Below are 18,159 nucleotides of genomic sequence, written 5' to 3'. Positions count from 1 at the left end.
GTCGCTTTTTAAGCACTTTCTGTGAAGCACTTTGGTTGCGGCTCAGCCGTTTGTATATGTGCTATACAAATAAAGTTTGACTTGACTAGACTTGATGTATCTGTGTCATTGTTGAGAAACTGGCGTTAAAATGACCTGGAAACCTGGAACGTGACACTGATAGTTGTTTGAAACAGGAACGTTTCCTGTTCTGAAAGAGTTGAAATTTTTTTATCTCAGACATCATCTCCTGCTAGAGCCTGATAAACCGGCAGATTCAGTCTGAGCAGGTTTCCTGGTTCCCTCCCCTGCAGATATGCAGTATAAGACGGGTCTGAACAACACGAGCTGAACACAGAGCTGACAGTCTCCGTTCTCTGCACACCTGATTTGTAGATCAGAGCTCAGACTATTTTCACCTTAAGGAAGTTAAACTGTCTCAGTCTCAGTTATCGAGAGGAGAAATGGCACAGAAAGGAGATCAGTTGGACCAGGAAACCTTTTCTTGTTCGATCTGTTTGGAGGTTCTAAAGGATCCGGTGACTATTCCCTGTGGACACAGTTACTGTATGAACTGTATTAACAACTTCTGGGATGAAGGAGAGAAGAAACTCCCCAGCTGTCCTCAGTGTAAACAGACGTTCACACCGAGACCTGAACTGGTGAAAAACACCATGTTAGCAGCTTTAAGGGAGCAGCTGAAGAAGACTGGACTCCAAGCTGCTCCTGCTGATCACTGCTATGCTGGACCAGAAAATGTGGCCTGTGATGTCTGCTCTGAGAGAAAACTGAAAGCTATCAAGTCCTGTTTAGTCTGTCTGGCCTCTTACTGCGAGAAACACCTTCAACCTCATCATGATTCATCTGCATTCAATAAACACAAGCTGGTGGATCCCTCCAAAAACCTGCAGGACAACATCTGCCCCCGTCATGACGAGGTGATGAAGATGTTCTGTCGTACTGATCAGAAGTGTATCTGTTATCTCTGCTCTGTGGATGAACATAAAGGCCACGACACAGTCTCAGCTGCAGCAGAAAGGACTGAGAGGCAGAGAGAGGTGGAGGTGAGTCGACAACAAATCCAGCAGGAGATCCAGGACAGAGAGAAAGATGTGAAGCTGCTTCAGCAGGAGGTGAAAGCCATCAATCAGTCTGCTGATAAAACAGTGGAGGACAGTGAGGAGATCTTCACTGAGCTGATCTCTCTCATCCAGAAAAGAAGCTCTGATGTGAAGCAGCAGATCAGATCCCAGCAGGAAACTGAAGTGAGTCAAGTCAGAGAGCTTGAAGGGAAGCTGCAGCAGGAGATCACTGACCTGAAGAGGAGAGAGGCTGATATGAAGCAGCTCTCAGACACCGAGGACCACAACCAGTTTCTCCACAACTACCCCTCACTGTTACCACTCAGTGAGTCCACATACTCCTCCAGCATCAACATCCGTCCTCTCAGGTACTTTGAGGATGTGGCAGCAGCTCTGTCAGAGGTCAGAGGTCGACTACAGGACATCCTGAAAGACAAGTGGACAAACGTCTCATTGACCATCACTGATGTGGATGTTTTACTGTCACAACCAGAACCAGAACCAACGAGCAGAGCTAGATTCTTGAAATATTCATTTGAAATCACTCTGGATCCAAACACAGCAAACACACAGCTGTTACTGTCAGAGGGGTACAGAAAGGTGACTTTTATGAAGAAACGTCAGTCTTATTCTTATCATCCAGACAGATTCACTAAATGGCATCAGGTCCTGAGTAGAGAGATTCTGACTGGACATCGTTACTGGGAGGTGGAGAAGAAAGCAGGGGTAGTTGTTGCAGCAGTCACATACAAGAATATCAGTAGATCAGGGGATGAAAGTGCATTTGGAGGAAATGACAAATCTTGGGCACTATGGTGTTACTCAGACATATATGACTTTTGGTACAACGACATCAAAACCTCCATCTCAGGTCCTCAGTCCTCCAGATTAGGAGTTTACCTGGATCACAGAGCAGGTGTTCTGTCCTTCTACAGCGTCTCTGAAACCATGACCCTCCTCCACAGAGTCCAGACCACCTTCACTCAGCCGCTACACGCTGGAGTTTGGGTTTACGGTTCTGGAGACTCAGCTGAGCTCTGTAAACTCAGATAGAGTTTCCTTCTCCGTGTTTATGAGTCAGAGTTGATTGTTGTGATGTTTCTTCACCGTTCAGAGATCCACATCTCAAACTCTGACTGTAGAGGAACATTGTTGTTCAGGTGTTTTGCAGGTTTCGCTCTTATATCTGGTAATTTATGGGATGTTATAGGCTATTTTATTTCATCAACCTGAAACTCTAAATGTGTATTTATGTTTTAGTCACAAAATTCTTCTCCAGCTTCATGAACCTGAACATAAAAACACGCAGTTCTGCAGATCACATGTTGTTGATGTTGGGCCACAGTCCGATGTGAACTATGTAACTATGTGATTATATGAACAGTGGGAACTTTAAGGCCCAGCTCTGAGGCCTAGCTCTGAGACCAGCCTTGATTTTCCTTGCAGCTGACCACATGGTGGAAACAAAGGAACCTCCATGACTCAAAGCTCAAGCAGGATTTACATTATGTGGCCCTTCAGTGATAAGGAAGAGCCATTGACTTCCTGGGCCCAGCTATAAAGAGCAGACTCCCCCTATCTCTTGCCTCTCTTCTCTCTGTTCTTCTCTTGCCTTCTCCTCTCTCTTCCAGGTCACAGCTCCTAGTTTAGCATGAAGTGCAACTAGCTACGGGCCGGGATCCGGTCTGTCTGGAGTGCTGCACAAGTGACCCACGAGGTTCCGAGCCCCAGAGGAGCTGAACCAGGGACCCTACATGCCTCGACGTGAACGCCTTTGGACCGACCTGAAGCTGAAGGAAGGTCAGCTGCTGTGCCCATGCTGCATCCCCTCATCCACAGGGAGACACGGAGAAGATCCACGTAAGAGGCTGTTTTGTGTCCCGGCAGAGAAACTTAGTTAACACAAGTTTAGTTTTACGTTGTGAGCTGGACCGCTGATCCCGTCACAAGTGTGCTCATTAGTTTAAGCGTGTTTGTTTATTTTATTGTTTTTGTTTTTGTCACACACACACACAAACACACACACACACACACACACACACACACACACACACACACACACACACACACACACACACACACACACACACACACACAACACACACACACACACACACACACACACACACACACACACACACGCACACACACACACACACGTAATCAGAAGTTTGTATTTACTGTTAGTAGTTGTTTTTGTGTAGTTTAGCCATCAGAATGTATCCTAAGTGTTGTTTTATCATCTTTTTGATACTTGTGTAAATACATTCTGATCAATTTGAATGAGAGAAGTTGTTTGTGTTTATTTTATACATATTTTTCACAACTGCTGATTGCAAAGGTCTGTGCTTTGACCCCTCCCTTCACTATTATTCTGAAGAATAACTTACTTTGAGACTCATTTTGCTGTTTAGTTATCATTTTCCTGATTACGTCAGGTGGTGCCCCATTTGGATTGAGTCATTTTGAAGATTCAATTTGATAATTAATCTACTTTGTTAATTATTAAGGATTGTCCTTCAACAATAATTAATAACTCTTCAATAACTGAATTAGCATCCCCTCTGGGGCACAACATTGATGTCTAAATCTGTTGAAGATATTTCATGTTTCGTAAGAAATAAAACTTTTGATGTTTCAACAAAGTTTTTTCTTCTGTCTTCATTTCAGGATATGACTCAGATATGAGGGAGAAAACATGAATCTAATATTTCAGTCAAATGGATGCAGTTTTCCTCGTGAAACATCCCAAAGTCCAGAGTTCATCTTCACAACAGAACATATTTCTGGATCCTGAGTTTCACTGGGACCTCCATTGGTCCCCGTGAAACTCAGGATTCAGTCTCTCCAATCCCAGGGGAGTGCTCAGCTGTTATTGTAATAACTGAGGGGGGGTCATGTTCTGGTCTCGGAGCCACCTGAAGACCACGTGTTATAATAAACTCCATAAGGTTGAAGAACTGCAGATCCGGAAAAAGAACTCGACCAGGGTGCTGGTAGCTCATCTGTTTCAACAGGTGACCCAACAAACACGGCACCAGACTGAAACCCACCCCTGGGTTTCAATCTGAAACCCAGGTGAATTTCCACGTGTGAATAATTTGTCCGACTGTAGAACTCTAAACTCCAGAAAGTTTAGGGGTCTGGTTTTGCTTTTATACTCATTTCCAGATTGATGTGCAGCAACATTCACTTTCCAAACACCACTGCTGGTGTTTTTCCCTCCTGGTGTTGTGTTTAACACACATGAACGTTCCAGACCAACCTGCAAAATGCCTGTTGATGACGAGCGTCGGGCTGGAGCTTCTGTGTTTACGTCAGTAACAGATCCTGTTCGTCTTCATTGTGCTTTCATGAACAAACATCCCACAATAAAGGGGGCGGAGCTAAAAGTGATGACTCAGCTGTCTCACCGGAGGAAGACGAGTCGGGCACCAACGCTTTCTTGTTAAGTTTATATTATGCTTAAAAAAGAAAATTAAAAGACAGGGGAGGTGGTGAAGAAAGAAAAAGAAAAATATATATTCATATTCAAATCTCTTTAAACATTTCTATTCATATCTGATTAACGATGCAAAGAAAATAATTCTCGTAGTAGTAGTGCTCGAGTAAAGCTCAATATAGACTTTTATTATAACAATATAGGCAGTTTAGCCTCGGGCTTTGAGAGCGATTTTGTGCGATTTTGCGCGATTTTGCGTGATTTTTCTTATCTTTGTTCGTTATTTTTGTGAATGGTGTGATAGTGTGTGTGTGTCAGGGCCGGATTTAGCGAGGCCCACTAAGGTGGGCAGACTGAAATGTAGGGTGGGGGGTCAAGCCCCCAAAATGCATAGAAAACTATGCTATCATCATATCAGTTCATCTATCTTCATCTATCTATCTTCTCATTCTTTGACGAACAGTATGCTAACCCAATTGCCCTTCCTGACACTACCCTCTGCATTTACCCGGGCTTGGGACCGGCACAAATAGGACACTGGCTTGTGCCCTGTTGAGGCTGCATTTATTTTATGTTTTTTGCTTTTTTTTTTTTTTTTTGCTTTTTTTTGTTTGCTTTTTTTTATCTATCAATAAATCATAACAGGTTATCTATCAATCATATCTGGCTTTTGCCTTGTTCAGGCTGCATTTATCTTCCTTTAATCCTTTAATATTTGTTTTATCTATCAATCAATCAATCATATCAGGTTATCTAGCAGGTGAGGTTATCTATTTATCTATCTATAAATCATCATATCTGGCGTGTGCTCTGTTGAGGCTGCATTTCTTTTGTATCTTTTCTGCACAACGTTTCCGCGGTGCAGGACACGCCGTGCCGGTGTCGTGCCAAAAAGTGATTGCCTGCCAGAATCTGATTTTTCCCCTGAAAATGGGTCTTTTTACCTGCCAAAAATTGATTGAAGGCCAAATACAGTTAATGAAAGGTTGTTTCTACCTAAATATGATTCGATCTCATTCTTGAGCTTCATAATCTGAAAATCTGACGTTTCAGCGATATCGCTCAACGGGCTGTTGTGCGCGCTCCCGCAGCCAGAAATCAGATTCTGGCAAGAAACTCACTCTTTTGTTAGTGATACCATTACTGTGACCACCAAATAATGTGGTTTTCCTGGCCTCCACCTCATCCACAACATCTCGATCTCAGTCAGATTTTTGAGTGTAAAACACTGTTGATCGGCAGGTTCATTTATATGCAAATACAGTCGCTAGGTGCTTTGCATTCACCATTTATGGTAAAAAGTGGGCGTGTAGAGGGTGGGATATGAGGCAAATTCACCTGCGCAACCTTCCAGCTGGAATGTGATTTATAAAGCGAACATTGCGTGCAAGTGTACGTGCACACGGTTTTATAAATCAGGATTTTTTTTGCGCACGCCCTTTTCGGCTTTTGGGCACACGTACACTTTTAGTATGAATCCTACGCACTCTTTTATAAATGAGGCCCCTTATTGGTTAATCTTTTCTTTTTCTCAACTCATCTCGGCCTCCTCACAGACAATAGAGTGCAGTACCATGTTTTCACCTCGTAACATTCACGGGGGCGCTGCCCCCCCTCTGTTCCGGCAATTCCGGTGATCAGAATGGGAGACTGCACGTCCTCCACTCGTCCTGAACACCAGAACCCCGCAGAGGTGTGTCCTCACCCCCTCCTCTTCTCCCTCTTCACTCATTCTGCTCCTCCACCCATCCCAACACCAGTTTGCTGATGACACCACCATCGTAGGACTGATTACCAACAACAACCAGCACTTGACCAGCTGGTGTTTCCATAACAACCTGGACCTCAGACAGTGTTCCCCACCCTCTCCATCAGAGGACAGGAAGTCTATGTTCCTTGAAGTGTACATTTCAGCTGCAACAAAGTTATGTCCCAATCCAAATCAAATGCACCGAACCTTTGGATCACGGTTCCCCTCCTCCCCTGTGGTGGTATTTTCCAGCGGTCGGAGATATATTTTCATCTGAATGAACTTCGATCAAAGCTTCCACCCTGTCCTTACGCTTACGCCTGACCCCGAAACCTTTACCCTGGATATCGTGCTGTTTGTTTAGATTGTGCTTACCCACAATGCTCTGGGCTGTGGCTCAACAACTTAGGTGACATGACTGGATCAAAAAATGGCAGCAATACAGTATAACTGTACACATCTTCACAGCTATGTCAATAGCAGTTGGTTTTACGGGGCAGAGCCAGATATTTAAAGGGCGTGTATCCCTTTGACATCCGTCTTGGGGATTTTTGCTACCATGGCAACCCTTGAAGCAGGTTTTCACGGTACACCAGATTGCCACAGGAAAGCAGGATGGAAAAAGGATATATAACCGAGTACTCAGCTCCAGGGCTTTCAGACATTTCTCAAACACACTAAAAAGATTTTTCTCCAGTCCACAAATTTACCGTCTTATTTGGGTCAGAGACACCAGTAGGTTTGTCAAACTTTATTTCACAAAACAAGTCCAGCAGTTTGACAAATTGTTTCGGAGAATTTGAAAAAAACCTGAATTTTGCTCAACTCTTTTTAGTTTTACCCACAATTCTGTATCACTCTCTAATTCTCAGGGGTACTTCCTGGTTCCTCCATGTCCAGTTTATTGGACAGCATCCTTCAGCACCTGCTCAAGGAAAATATTGACTATTCAACCAAAGCATTTTCAAGTGTTCTTCATTTATGGTCAAATATAGGAACCAAACTAACTTTAATTTTTCAGTTTTTACGACTGTTCTGGCATCATTTGCTAAAAACAGCTCGAAAACGACCAGAGCCAGATTAGGGATCCATCCAGTTTCACCTCCGACGCAAAAATTAATTTAAAACTCAATCTTCCCGTCCCGATCCTGTAGCCAGACTTAAAAGCATTTTATTCATTTAAACTTACATCAATTTGAGAAACAAAACATTATCGTGCAAACAAACCTCAGGCAACTTTTGCCTGAAAAAAGCTTTATAAAATAAAAAGTAGGTGGACTTAAAATCGAAGCATTAGTTGCAGTGTGATCACATTTATTATGAAAAGCCAAAATGATTAAAGCTCTAAAACAAAGCTTTAGCAAGTCCCTTCATGCCGATTAAATGAAGATATCTTCTAAAGTTGTGTATTCTTTAAAACATTTAACATGAGAACGGGTCTGAACTCCTGCAGTCGTACGTGAGAAGGTCTCTTTCCAACGTCGACGACTACATGGAGTTTAATTAAAGATTCTCATCAGCCTGGCACATGCGAGCCTGCCGAGGTGCAGGGTTGGATCAAATCACGTTTAAAAGAGGGGTATTTTTCTCTCTCTTATCGAAACATCTTATAGTTTTTCAGTAAATTGGTCCAGTTTTCAGAAATGCAGCCGACTTTGAGTGAGAAAACAATCCTGACATTTTTTTATTCACGTTTATCTGACGCGGGTCAAGTTTTTTCGAGCATAACACATTTGGTGTTATATTTACTAATTCTCATCTACTTTGTTTACGATGGTACATTTATTATTATTGTTATTTTTCATGTTATTGATTTATTATTCTGTTATTTCATGTATTCATGTTTTTGTTTGCTTATGTTCAAAATAAAAGATATCAATAAATCAATCAGGTCAGAAATCCTGTACTGATGATGATGGAGCGGAGCTTCAATTCTTAAAAAATCCAACCCGCGGTTACATTTCGCCAAAAAAACATTCATAAATATTTTAGTTGCACTAATTGCTGGAGTGGTCGTTAAGATCTGGCTGGACTGACCTCCCATCCGATTCAAGCAGTACTGGAGTTGAGGGGGGATGAGGGGGGATGGAATCGCCCCTGAAATAAAAACGGTCCAAATCATCCCCCTGTAAAACTGCCATCCCCCCTTTTCATCCATTATGTCATTTCATCAATGAATGTGGTTTTACTGCTATTTCAACATTTAGAGTCATCACCAGAAAAATAACACCAGAAAAATGTGACAATTTTCACCTTTTTCAGGTAAATTTTCACTTGAAATAAGTAGGAAAATCTGCCAGTGGGACAAGATTTATCTTCTTATTACAAGTAAAAAAATCTTGTTCCACTGGCAGATTTTTCTACTTATTTTAAGTGAAAATCTACTTGAAACAGGTGAAAATTGTTGTTTTTTTCCAGTGAAGAGTCTTGTTTTAAGTGTAATGAGATTTTTTTACTAAAATGAGACATTTTAACTAGAAATAAGACAAAAATTCTTGTTAATATTTTGAGTTTTTGCAGTGATCCATTTTACTTATCCTGTGAAGGACAGAGTCATATTGATAAGTTCAGAAAAGTGTTTTTTATTGTTGTGTTTTGATGTATTTGATGTAAGCCCAGTGGATATTTAAAGCTTACAGAAGGCTGCATTTAACTGCTGCTATGTCATTCCTGCAGTATTTCTGCAGGTGTTTTGGTCACTGCTATTATTTGTAATATATTATATTATTTGTAATCAGCACAAATTATCTGTCCCCATATGATAAAATCCACCATCCCCCCTGATTTTTTTTTACAACTTGAGTACTGGAAACAGGGGATACAGATTGATGACGGATCACATCAGACGACAGAGAAGAGCCCGACTGCATGACCTCATCTCAAGAAGCGTACGGTGCAAATACCCCTCCTTTAAAACATGCGCGTTAGATACAGCCACAGAGTTTGATTGGGTGTCTGCGGATGCTTTAACTAAAAACATTTCGCTGACTAGCGCCTAATTGGGTGCGTGGGTGGCGTTGACCTGTGGACCGTCCCAGCCAAAACCACCCGTAGGGGGAGATTTCATGACAAGGTGATGATGTCGGTTGATGGGAACATCGCAGGAGTCGGGGTGCAGCAGGTACCCGGAGAAGGTGCTGGTGCTCTCACTGCCAGAAAACATGCCGTTGGTTGTGTAGTCCTTCACCTGCAGCCAAATCCTATCATCCATTTCCAGGTGGAGCACAATCGTCTGGCTGGTGGTGGCTTGGGTGGACGTCTCCGTAGCTTTGATGATGGGGTAGAAGTTTCGGAAGATTCCGACCTTCAGAGGTCTCTCCGCGGTCGCCAGGTGGAAGGAGAAGACGTATGTGCCGTTGACGGGGGCCGTGTAGGTGCCCATCAATGGATCGTAGTGCCCCTGCCTGTTGTTGAGGACGTCTGGGAAAGAAACCGGCCAGTCCTTTTTAGGAAATGACTGGTTGAGACATGCGGAGAATGCTGATTGGATGGCGGGGGAGCAGGGACCGGGCGGCCCCATGAGACCCATATCACCCTGGCTGCCTCTCGACCCAACAAGGCCCTGTGAGCCCTCTGCACCAGTGTCGCCTTTGTCCCCTTTACTTCCCCTTTCTCCTGGTCTTCCATCAGTACCATCTGCTCCATCTGTGCACTCACAGATCCCCTGCTCACCCTGGTCACCCTTCTCACCAGTTAAACCGGGGTCCCCGGGCAAACCGAGGTCCCCCGTGTCACCCTTGATACCCTTGGACCCCACAGATCCCTGCACCCCTGGCAGGCCCCGGGCTCCGACTGAACCAGGCGCTCCTTGTGGTCCATGTGCTCCGGGGACACTTTCACACGAGGCGGGGCATGTGCCCGTTTCACCCTGGGGCCCCTGGGAACCTGCGGGGCCCATCGATCCTTGGTCACCTTTCTCCCCTGGAAACAAAACCAAAGCATGAGATCATGTCAGTTGGATGTGATTTTGCAGAGCACCTTCTTCTGATTCCTCAAAACCAGTTTAGAAATGCTGAGCTCTAATCTTAATAGAGGGTATGCATTAGGGGTGTAACAATATATCGTGCCACGAAATTTTGCGATAGAAAAACGTCACGATACCTGTCGTGGAGGTGACCACTGTAGCTGATATTGGGTTATTAATATTAATATATTGTGTTTACTAGTAACATCCTATTGGTGCAGCGGGATCACGTGACGACCTCGACCCGCGGACCAAAATCTGACTACGCTCAGAAGAAACTGGTACCGTTTTGCGGTCCCGATCACGGGAATCTTGCAGGGTTTTACTTGTAAGGTGAGCATGAATCAATCTTTTTTATTACGTAAAGACTGTGTCGTCCCCAAAGGTGGGAGGATGAAACGATAACGGGGTTCACCTTACGGCCTCAGGCTGGAGCAGGTGAAGCTCTGAGCTCTGGCATAAACTAAATAACAGTCATGTTGCATTTGGAGTTTGGGACTTTTCATAGTTTATTTATTTACTTTTATTTATTTATTTAATTTTAGTTGTTAAATTTCTGGAAAAGAAAAAAGTTAAATCATACATGAGAGAAATTATTCAGTTTGTGGCAAAATATTTGTACTTGTATGAAACTGAAGATGCATAATGCAAACCTGACATTTACTTTTAGTTCAGTTTGTGGCTGGTTTTCTCTTTAAAACTTAAACAGTTATAAAGTGTTACAAACTGTAACAATAGGGCAAACGCACAGCATTGTTTTGCATTTTGTGTCTTTCAAATAAAAGACCATTTTTTCCAGTCAAATGTTCCTCATTCAAGGTTGTTAAAAAAATACTGCTATAATATTGTATCGTTATCGTGACCTCAATAACGTGTATCGTATCGTATCGTGAGATTAGTGTATCGTTACACCCCTAGTATGCATTGACGTCACTTCCCCACTGGACCCCTTACTTGCACTGAGTGGCAAAACTTCAGCAAAAATGTCTGCAACTAGTTGAGAAGACGTGATAACAGCCAATTATTGGCTTAAATTAAAGGCAGTTGGACTTGACAGTGACCCGTACAGTTTCCTGAAGAACCAGTGGTCCATGGACATTAATATTTGGTACAGTTACCAAGAACCAGTGGTCCATGGACATTAATATTTGGTACAGTTACCAAGAACCAGTGCTCCATGGACATTAATATTTGGTACAGTTACCAAGAACCAGTGGTCCATGGACATTAATATTTGGCCACAAATCCAGTTTCCTGATATTTATATGTACTTAATTTCTACGCCGGGGAAATACACGGAGCAAAGCTTGAAGGCAGACAAAAGTCTTGACGTTTGGTCCGACTTCAAGTCAGGATTTGTTGGTGAAATTAAGGTGATGAGGACACAGAACTTTATGATTTGACCGTTTAACGTTAGCTACCCAAAAATCCAACATTACCTGATACAAAATGGGAACCACAAATCCACGTTTCGGTTTCTGCGAATTGCAGCGATCCATTTGTTTCTCTTAGCTTATTTTTGGCAGTCTGTAAAATGATAACTCCGATTTCTTGCTAAATCTATGAGTACAGTCAATCGCACAACAGCTCTTTCCCATTTTAGATGTTTTCCAGTTGCTCAAACTGAAAGTCTACGCTGCCACTCAGTCTTTCTGCCACTCAGTGGGTGTAACCTACTGTGAAGTCACATCTGTGACGTCATGCGCATTCCCTCCATTGAAACCAAGCTGCAGCTCAGGAATGGTTAGGTCTTAAGTGTCAATCTTAAATCACGCGTTGTGATCCCAGCAGACCTTTGAATCCCCGCTGGCCCTTCATCCCGGTAAAACCGATCATGCCAAGCTGTCCCTTCTCCCCCGCGTCGCCCTTCTGACCTGAAACAGCCACAAAAAAACAGGAGTTACAGAAATAACTGAAGATGTGATACAATATCTACTATCTAAAAAAAATTACAATCTGCTTTTAACGTTATTCAGAGGAATCGTAATCAATTGTGACAAAACTAAATGAATGTGCTTTTCAAAATCAGGGAAGACAGGATTCTTGTCACGTTGTTACACAAGAAGAGAAAGTTTCAGTCTACAAATACTTGGGATTTTACTTGTCTTTTAAATACCATGTTGAGTGTCTTACAAAGAAACTCAGGGTTAAACTGAGTTTCTATTATAGAAACTACCGGTAAAGTTGTTTCTCCTTTAAAGACTGATTCAGGCAACGTTTGTATCAATACTTGATTATGCTGATATCTTATACATGAATGCAAATCTCTTCTCTCTGGAAATGCTGCATTCAGTGTTTCGTGCAGCATTAAGGTTTATAACAGATGTTGAGCTGAATCTCTGGAATGGATCCCAACTACACTTCCCAGAATGCATCAGTAGCAGCAAGCAGGCTGCTGGTCACCTGATCAGTCATTATGATTCTGAGCACCTGAGAAAGACTGGGGGAAGCTCAGTTAGTCCAACAAACAAACTTCAGAGGAAAGAAGCTCCATGTCCACTCATGGATTCAGTCCAATGGTCGCTGAAATGTTTGATCTGCTTTCATAGTTTGTGAAATGCTGCTGAATATGGTCAAGTTTATGTTTAACTGCTGTGTAGATTTGGTTAATGAAAGCATTGCAGCATTAACTTCATTGATTTAGTGTTGAATGAGTTTACACCAAGATAATGTTTCATTTTTCAGTAAGAAAATATTTCATTTTGAGTTTGAAAAATTAACAGTATAGAATACAGAAGGCTAATACAAAGGTGAGAATGTTACAATTCTGTTATGAATGTTAAAACTTTACTAAAAATTCACAATTTAAAAATGTTTAAGATATTTGATTAATTTAAGATGTTTACTTTTGTTTCTGTTTTTAAAGGTTTACAACCTATTGTGACGAAGTGACCAACCAACCTAAAGAAAAATAAAAGTTTGAGTCGGAAATTGGAATTGAGTTGTCCTTGCGTCCTTTGGAGGGAAAAAGAGGTGGACTTGACAACAGATTTAGGTGAACTCTGGTGGTGTTTTCTTCATAAGGCCATCCTTGTGTTCTCTCTTGGTTTCTAGAGTCTCAGGCAGGACAGATTGATAATGTACACTATTCCTCGAACCCCAACTGTCTTTGGGGAAAGTGCCTTCAAAGCATTTGCACCATCGTCCTGGTATAAATTGCAGAGTCATCTTAAATTGGATTATCTCCCAAGAATGGAGGATTTTAAAGCTTGGATCAAGGACTATGTGACCCTAGCATGCACAGTGATTATACTGTAATGATGTGGTTGGTCAAACTGTTTTTATCTTTGTTTTCTTGTTATTGTTCAAGTGTGTATTTTATACTGTGCTGCTCTCTTGGCCTTTGCAAAAGAGATTCTGAATTTCAGTGGGATTATTCCTGGTTAAATAAAGGCTAAATAGATTTAAAAAAATATGTTTGTCTCCTCAGCAAGTTGATTTTCTTTACAAACCAGGTGCCGGATTCACCAATATGTTCTTAAGAACGATCTTAAGAAATGTCTTAAGATCTGAAATTAAGAAGTTCTTAAGTGAAATTCCTCAATATTTTCTTAAGAACTGTCATTTCTTACGAATTTCTTATTTTTCCTACTTAAGAACTTCTTAAAATATGTCATTGCATTGCACGCGCCAACAAACAACATTTATACAGGTAGTTTGGTCTTAACCGTCAGTCACTAAACATGGAGAAGGAGAAAAAGAGATGCAGGAACTTTTCAAGGTTATGGTGGATGGGATTAATGTGTTGAAAAAAAATATACTATTGGGGAAAATTAATAATAATTAACTACCACGCTAACTAACATGCTAACAAACAGTTAAAGGAGCTTGAGGCTCCTTTTAAGAAATTAGACTCTCTAGCGCCACCCTTCACCACGACGGCCGTTGGGGGTACTGCAGCCAACAGTGAAGCCGGCACGGGAGAACGGGGAGAACGTGCATGCAGCGTCATGTGACGTCACATCCGCAGCCCAGCGCGGGAAATTCGGCCCCACAATTGCAGCACATTTTGCAGCACACAGCCTGTTCAAGGTAACGGAGAGATACACTAGAGGGCTCATTCTTTTTGGTTTGGAACGCTTCATCTGACATTATTACTAGAAAACTTAACGTGCCTCATGCTCCTTTAAACAAGCAGCTCGCTGAGACTGATTGTCTGACATGCTGGAAATTGAAACATAGTTGGTTTTGACTGTTGTTGAATGTATTTTTTTCTTTCTTTTTTCTGTATTAGATCTGTTGTGAAGTTCTAGACTACAAATAAAATGAAATTATGGACTGCTTTTCAGACTTTTTGACGACCTCCGATGAACTCTTAACTGTTAACTCTTAACTCTTAACTTAACTCTTAACTGTTCTCATTTCGCTGTCTTCGTTTTGTGGAATGTCTCTGCTTTTTATTTCGTTTTTAATTTGATATTCTCTTTATCTAGTGGAAATTTATGTGGTTTGCTTTAATGTTATGATTAGTACTGTATTATTTTAAAATGTTGGCGGACCCCAGGAAGAAGAGCTGCAGTCATGCTGTAGCTAATGGGGATCCTAATTAAACAATTAAACTGACAGAAGGGCCCAGAAGTCAACCAGAGACAGGAACATGGAGGAAGCTGAGGACGGCACTTCCCACGAGGAAGTTCAAAAGCAAAAACTTACCCACGAACGCCGCAAGCTTTGACCGCTGGGAAATTAGAATCTGAATGATTATAAAGCTCCATTTTCTCCATTCTCCATTTTCAAGGTATGGTTCAGTAAACAAATGAATGAAATCAGTCAAAAACATAATAAAGCATTTAAAAGAAATGGTAAAGGTCAATCATTATAAAAATAAGCAGAATATTTGCCGTCGGTTCTCCGCTGCAGCCACTGCAGTCAAAATGGACCTGACGTCTGTTATTACTGTGTTATTACAGTTACAGTACAGGTGTGTGACTCACCCTTTATGCCCTGGGGGCCCGTGAATCCCCGATAGCCTTTGAACCCGGTCATCCCTCGTCTCCCAGGGCTTCCAGGTCTTCCTGAGGAAGGTGACAATCAGGTGAGCTTTCATAGTCGTCACATCTTGGTTTGTAATTATGGGATTCACTTCTTCTGAACGCTGCGTACGACCTGTATTACCTAGATACCCAGATGGCTAGTTTTACATTTCTGGCCATCGCGACCTACTTCAGGATGAAGACAAATGCATAAACTTGTGATGATTGTAAGACAGTGTACATCACTCTCATGGAAGAGTATCAGTAAACCAAAATTCATTAACTGAATTAAAGAAATGTCTACAACTTTACCTATGGAAAAGATTACTTACATTATAAAGGGGAAAATATCATTTCAAAACATTTGGGGTCCTTTTATGGAATATATGGAGAGTGTGGATTTAAGCGGTCTGGGGCGGATGAGGCGTAGTTACCAGTGATCCTCTGCTGTGTTCTAAAAAAATGTCCTTTCTGAACTATGCACAATGGTGAAATAATTTGGGCTAACCCTTGAAAAATTTACATTGTTGTTACTTTCTTGTTTTGTTTGGGATTTTATTTTTTTTATTTTTTTAAATATATTTATTTATTTATTTTTTCTTTCTTTTTTCTGTTGTGTTGCTTTACGATATCTCATAAATACCTGACTTGTAATGAAATATGATTCGAATGCTGGATAATAATTCAGCTGCCCTTGATGTTCTGAATTGTTTTCATTTTTGTGTATCATTGGAAGGATTTTTATAACCAAATAAAGATAATGTTGAGAGAAAAAAGACAGTGTACATGCCTGGGAGGCCCCGGTCTCCACGGTCTCCTTTGGGCCCCACAGTTCCTTTGCAGCGCGAGCAGATGCAGAAGAATGGAATCGCGTCCACAGGCGGTGGAATCGGCGCGTTGAACAGCATGTCACAGATGGCTGGGTCGGACATCGGGGGCATGAGCGAATCAGGGACCATCATTCGCAGGCTGTCGGAGCCGTCGGTCTGGTTTCCGCTGGGCGGCCCCTGCTGACCCGCGGGGGGCATGTTCACCGGTCTGCTGCGAGCGAGGGGAGACCACGTGCGCTGATCCTCGGGCGGCTGCCCGCTGCCGTCCGCTCTGGGCCAGCGGAAGGTGTTGGGGTCGGGGGTGGAACCCTCCTCCTCTTCGGAGGAGGACAGGGACAAGGTGGTGTTGCGGAGCAGCATTCCCGAGCAGATGGAGGACAGGACGAGGACTCCTAGCTGGCTCGCCAACATCTGGAGGAAGCAGAAAATAGCAGAGCTCAGGTCTTAATCAGTTCTTTCGTAATCCTTCTTGGCTCTTCCCCGAACTCTGGCCAGAACTCTGAGGTTCAAAAGTCAGATGCTCTTAACCTCTCCCAGAACCGGGCCGAAGAGCCCAAGAAACTGAGCTTTTTCAGTAGACGGCTCTCCGGACCACCTTGCTCTCCTCTCTCTGGGTTTTGGTCCCGTTGGGAGCAGGACATTCTGACTTTTATCGTGCAACCACATTTCAGTTGTTTACTTTCACCACGTGTGTATGTAGATATATATAGATATAGAGCAGATAGAGTTAATATAGAGATAGTATGGTGCAAATAAGTGTATTTATAGAAATATTTATATGGGCATGTGTGTACAAATATATAGAAATATTCAACTATATGTATGTATGTATGTATAGGTAAGTGTGTGAGTACAGTGTGTGAATATAATTATAGTATAGTTAGTTATAAATACTTGTTAATAAATGGTTAGTGAATGGGAATAGGATTAAATAAGTTTACACTTCTTCCTACTCCTTTTTGCAGATGTAAATTAAGATATTAAGTGTTAAAGGAAGAAATTATTTAGTTTTTTTGTTTTGTTTTCTTATCTTTTTTATTTTTTGTATTTTACATGTACAAAATAAATCAAATCAATCAATCAAACCACTTTGACCAACTGGTTTGGTTTTAATGAAGAAATAAATGACTGAAAAGCTGTTTTTTTTTCTGCGGTTAGGAAGCATCCCCAACGGTGATGAGCTGGAGCTCACGCCGCTAAACCAAAGTCTTTATCCCAGTTTAAACTCAGCCACTGGTTTTTGTCTTATGTCAAGATGACACGCGTTCATTTCTAGGGGTGGGTTAAAAGTATTGGTATATCGATATTTTATCGATATACATGTCTAGGAATGATTATCGATACATAAATTCAAGTATAGATTTAAAAAAATATATATATATATCTTTTTTTTTTTTAATCCTGATTTTTTTCCCCATTTTATCACCCAGTGCTCCCAGGGTGCTGAAGTCGTGGGGGAACTTTAACACGCACTCAGCGCCCACAGCTTCCCCGGCAGGAATTGAACCCAGGACCTTCTTGCTGTGAGACGGCTGCACTACCAGCTGCGCCACCGTGCCCCTTGATTTTTTTTTTTTTTTTTTTTTTTTTTTGAGAATCCCTTCCATTGCCAAAGCAAAATTGGTATTGTAACTAAAATATCGATATCGAATTGTATTGAATCGGATCAGAAATCGTATCGACTTGGGAGGTCAGTGATGATACCCAGCTCTATTCGTTTCTGCAGCTTCTCCTCCTCTGATGTCAGTAAGCACCTATGTTATACCTGAGATCGCTTCTATAAACCTTTCTTTCTCATTTCACTGCTTTTACTTTCGTAAAAATGTGCTCCAGCCAGACGATAGAAAGTTGATCAGAAATCATGTGCCAACCAAATCCTCCTACTGCAGCTGCGGAACAGACTCACCGTGCCGTCCGAGCCGCACAGCATCCTCTTCAGCAGCGTGATGGAAGATGAGCTGGATGGACGAGGCTGGGATGGATTTATAAGCATCGCCCCAAAACAAAACTTCCATATTCAGTGTTACCTGACGGCCCGAGTACAAAAGGCTGAGGAGGGGGAGGAGTGTTTTCATTGTCCTCCTGAAGAAGAACTGGGCCTCTCTGCGTCCCCATGTGACCTCCTTAACCGTGAAACTG

The 18,159-nt window shown here is 42.1% G+C and overlaps 2 protein-coding genes across 2 annotated transcripts; one reads left to right on the top strand and one right to left on the bottom strand.

Moving 5' to 3' along the window:
* Positions 1-363: 363 nt before the first annotated feature.
* LOC133451826 (tripartite motif-containing protein 16-like) lies at positions 364-2,114 on the top strand. The gene has a single exon (XM_061730968.1). It carries the CDS (start codon positions 444-446, stop codon positions 2,112-2,114), a length of 1,671 nt encoding a protein of 556 aa, XP_061586952.1. The 5' UTR covers positions 364-443.
* Positions 2,115-8,837: 6,723 nt separating this feature from the next.
* LOC133452379 (otolin-1-like) lies at positions 8,838-17,932 on the bottom strand. Its single transcript, XM_061731649.1, has 5 exons — positions 17,927-17,932; positions 15,977-16,431; positions 15,152-15,228; positions 12,011-12,091; positions 8,838-10,174 (listed from the first exon to the last, which is right to left on the bottom strand). Exons 2-5 carry the CDS (start codon positions 16,429-16,431, stop codon positions 9,249-9,251), a joined length of 1,539 nt encoding a protein of 512 aa, XP_061587633.1. The 5' UTR covers positions 17,927-17,932; the 3' UTR covers positions 8,838-9,248.
* Between the last annotated feature and the right edge of the window lie 227 nt (positions 17,933-18,159).

The sequence above is a fragment of the Cololabis saira genome, chromosome 10 (assembly GCF_033807715.1).
Source record: "Cololabis saira isolate AMF1-May2022 chromosome 10, fColSai1.1, whole genome shotgun sequence".
NCBI classification, from domain to species: Eukaryota; Metazoa; Chordata; class Actinopteri; order Beloniformes; family Belonidae; genus Cololabis; species Cololabis saira.
This window is presented reverse-complemented; position numbering and strand designations above follow the sequence as displayed.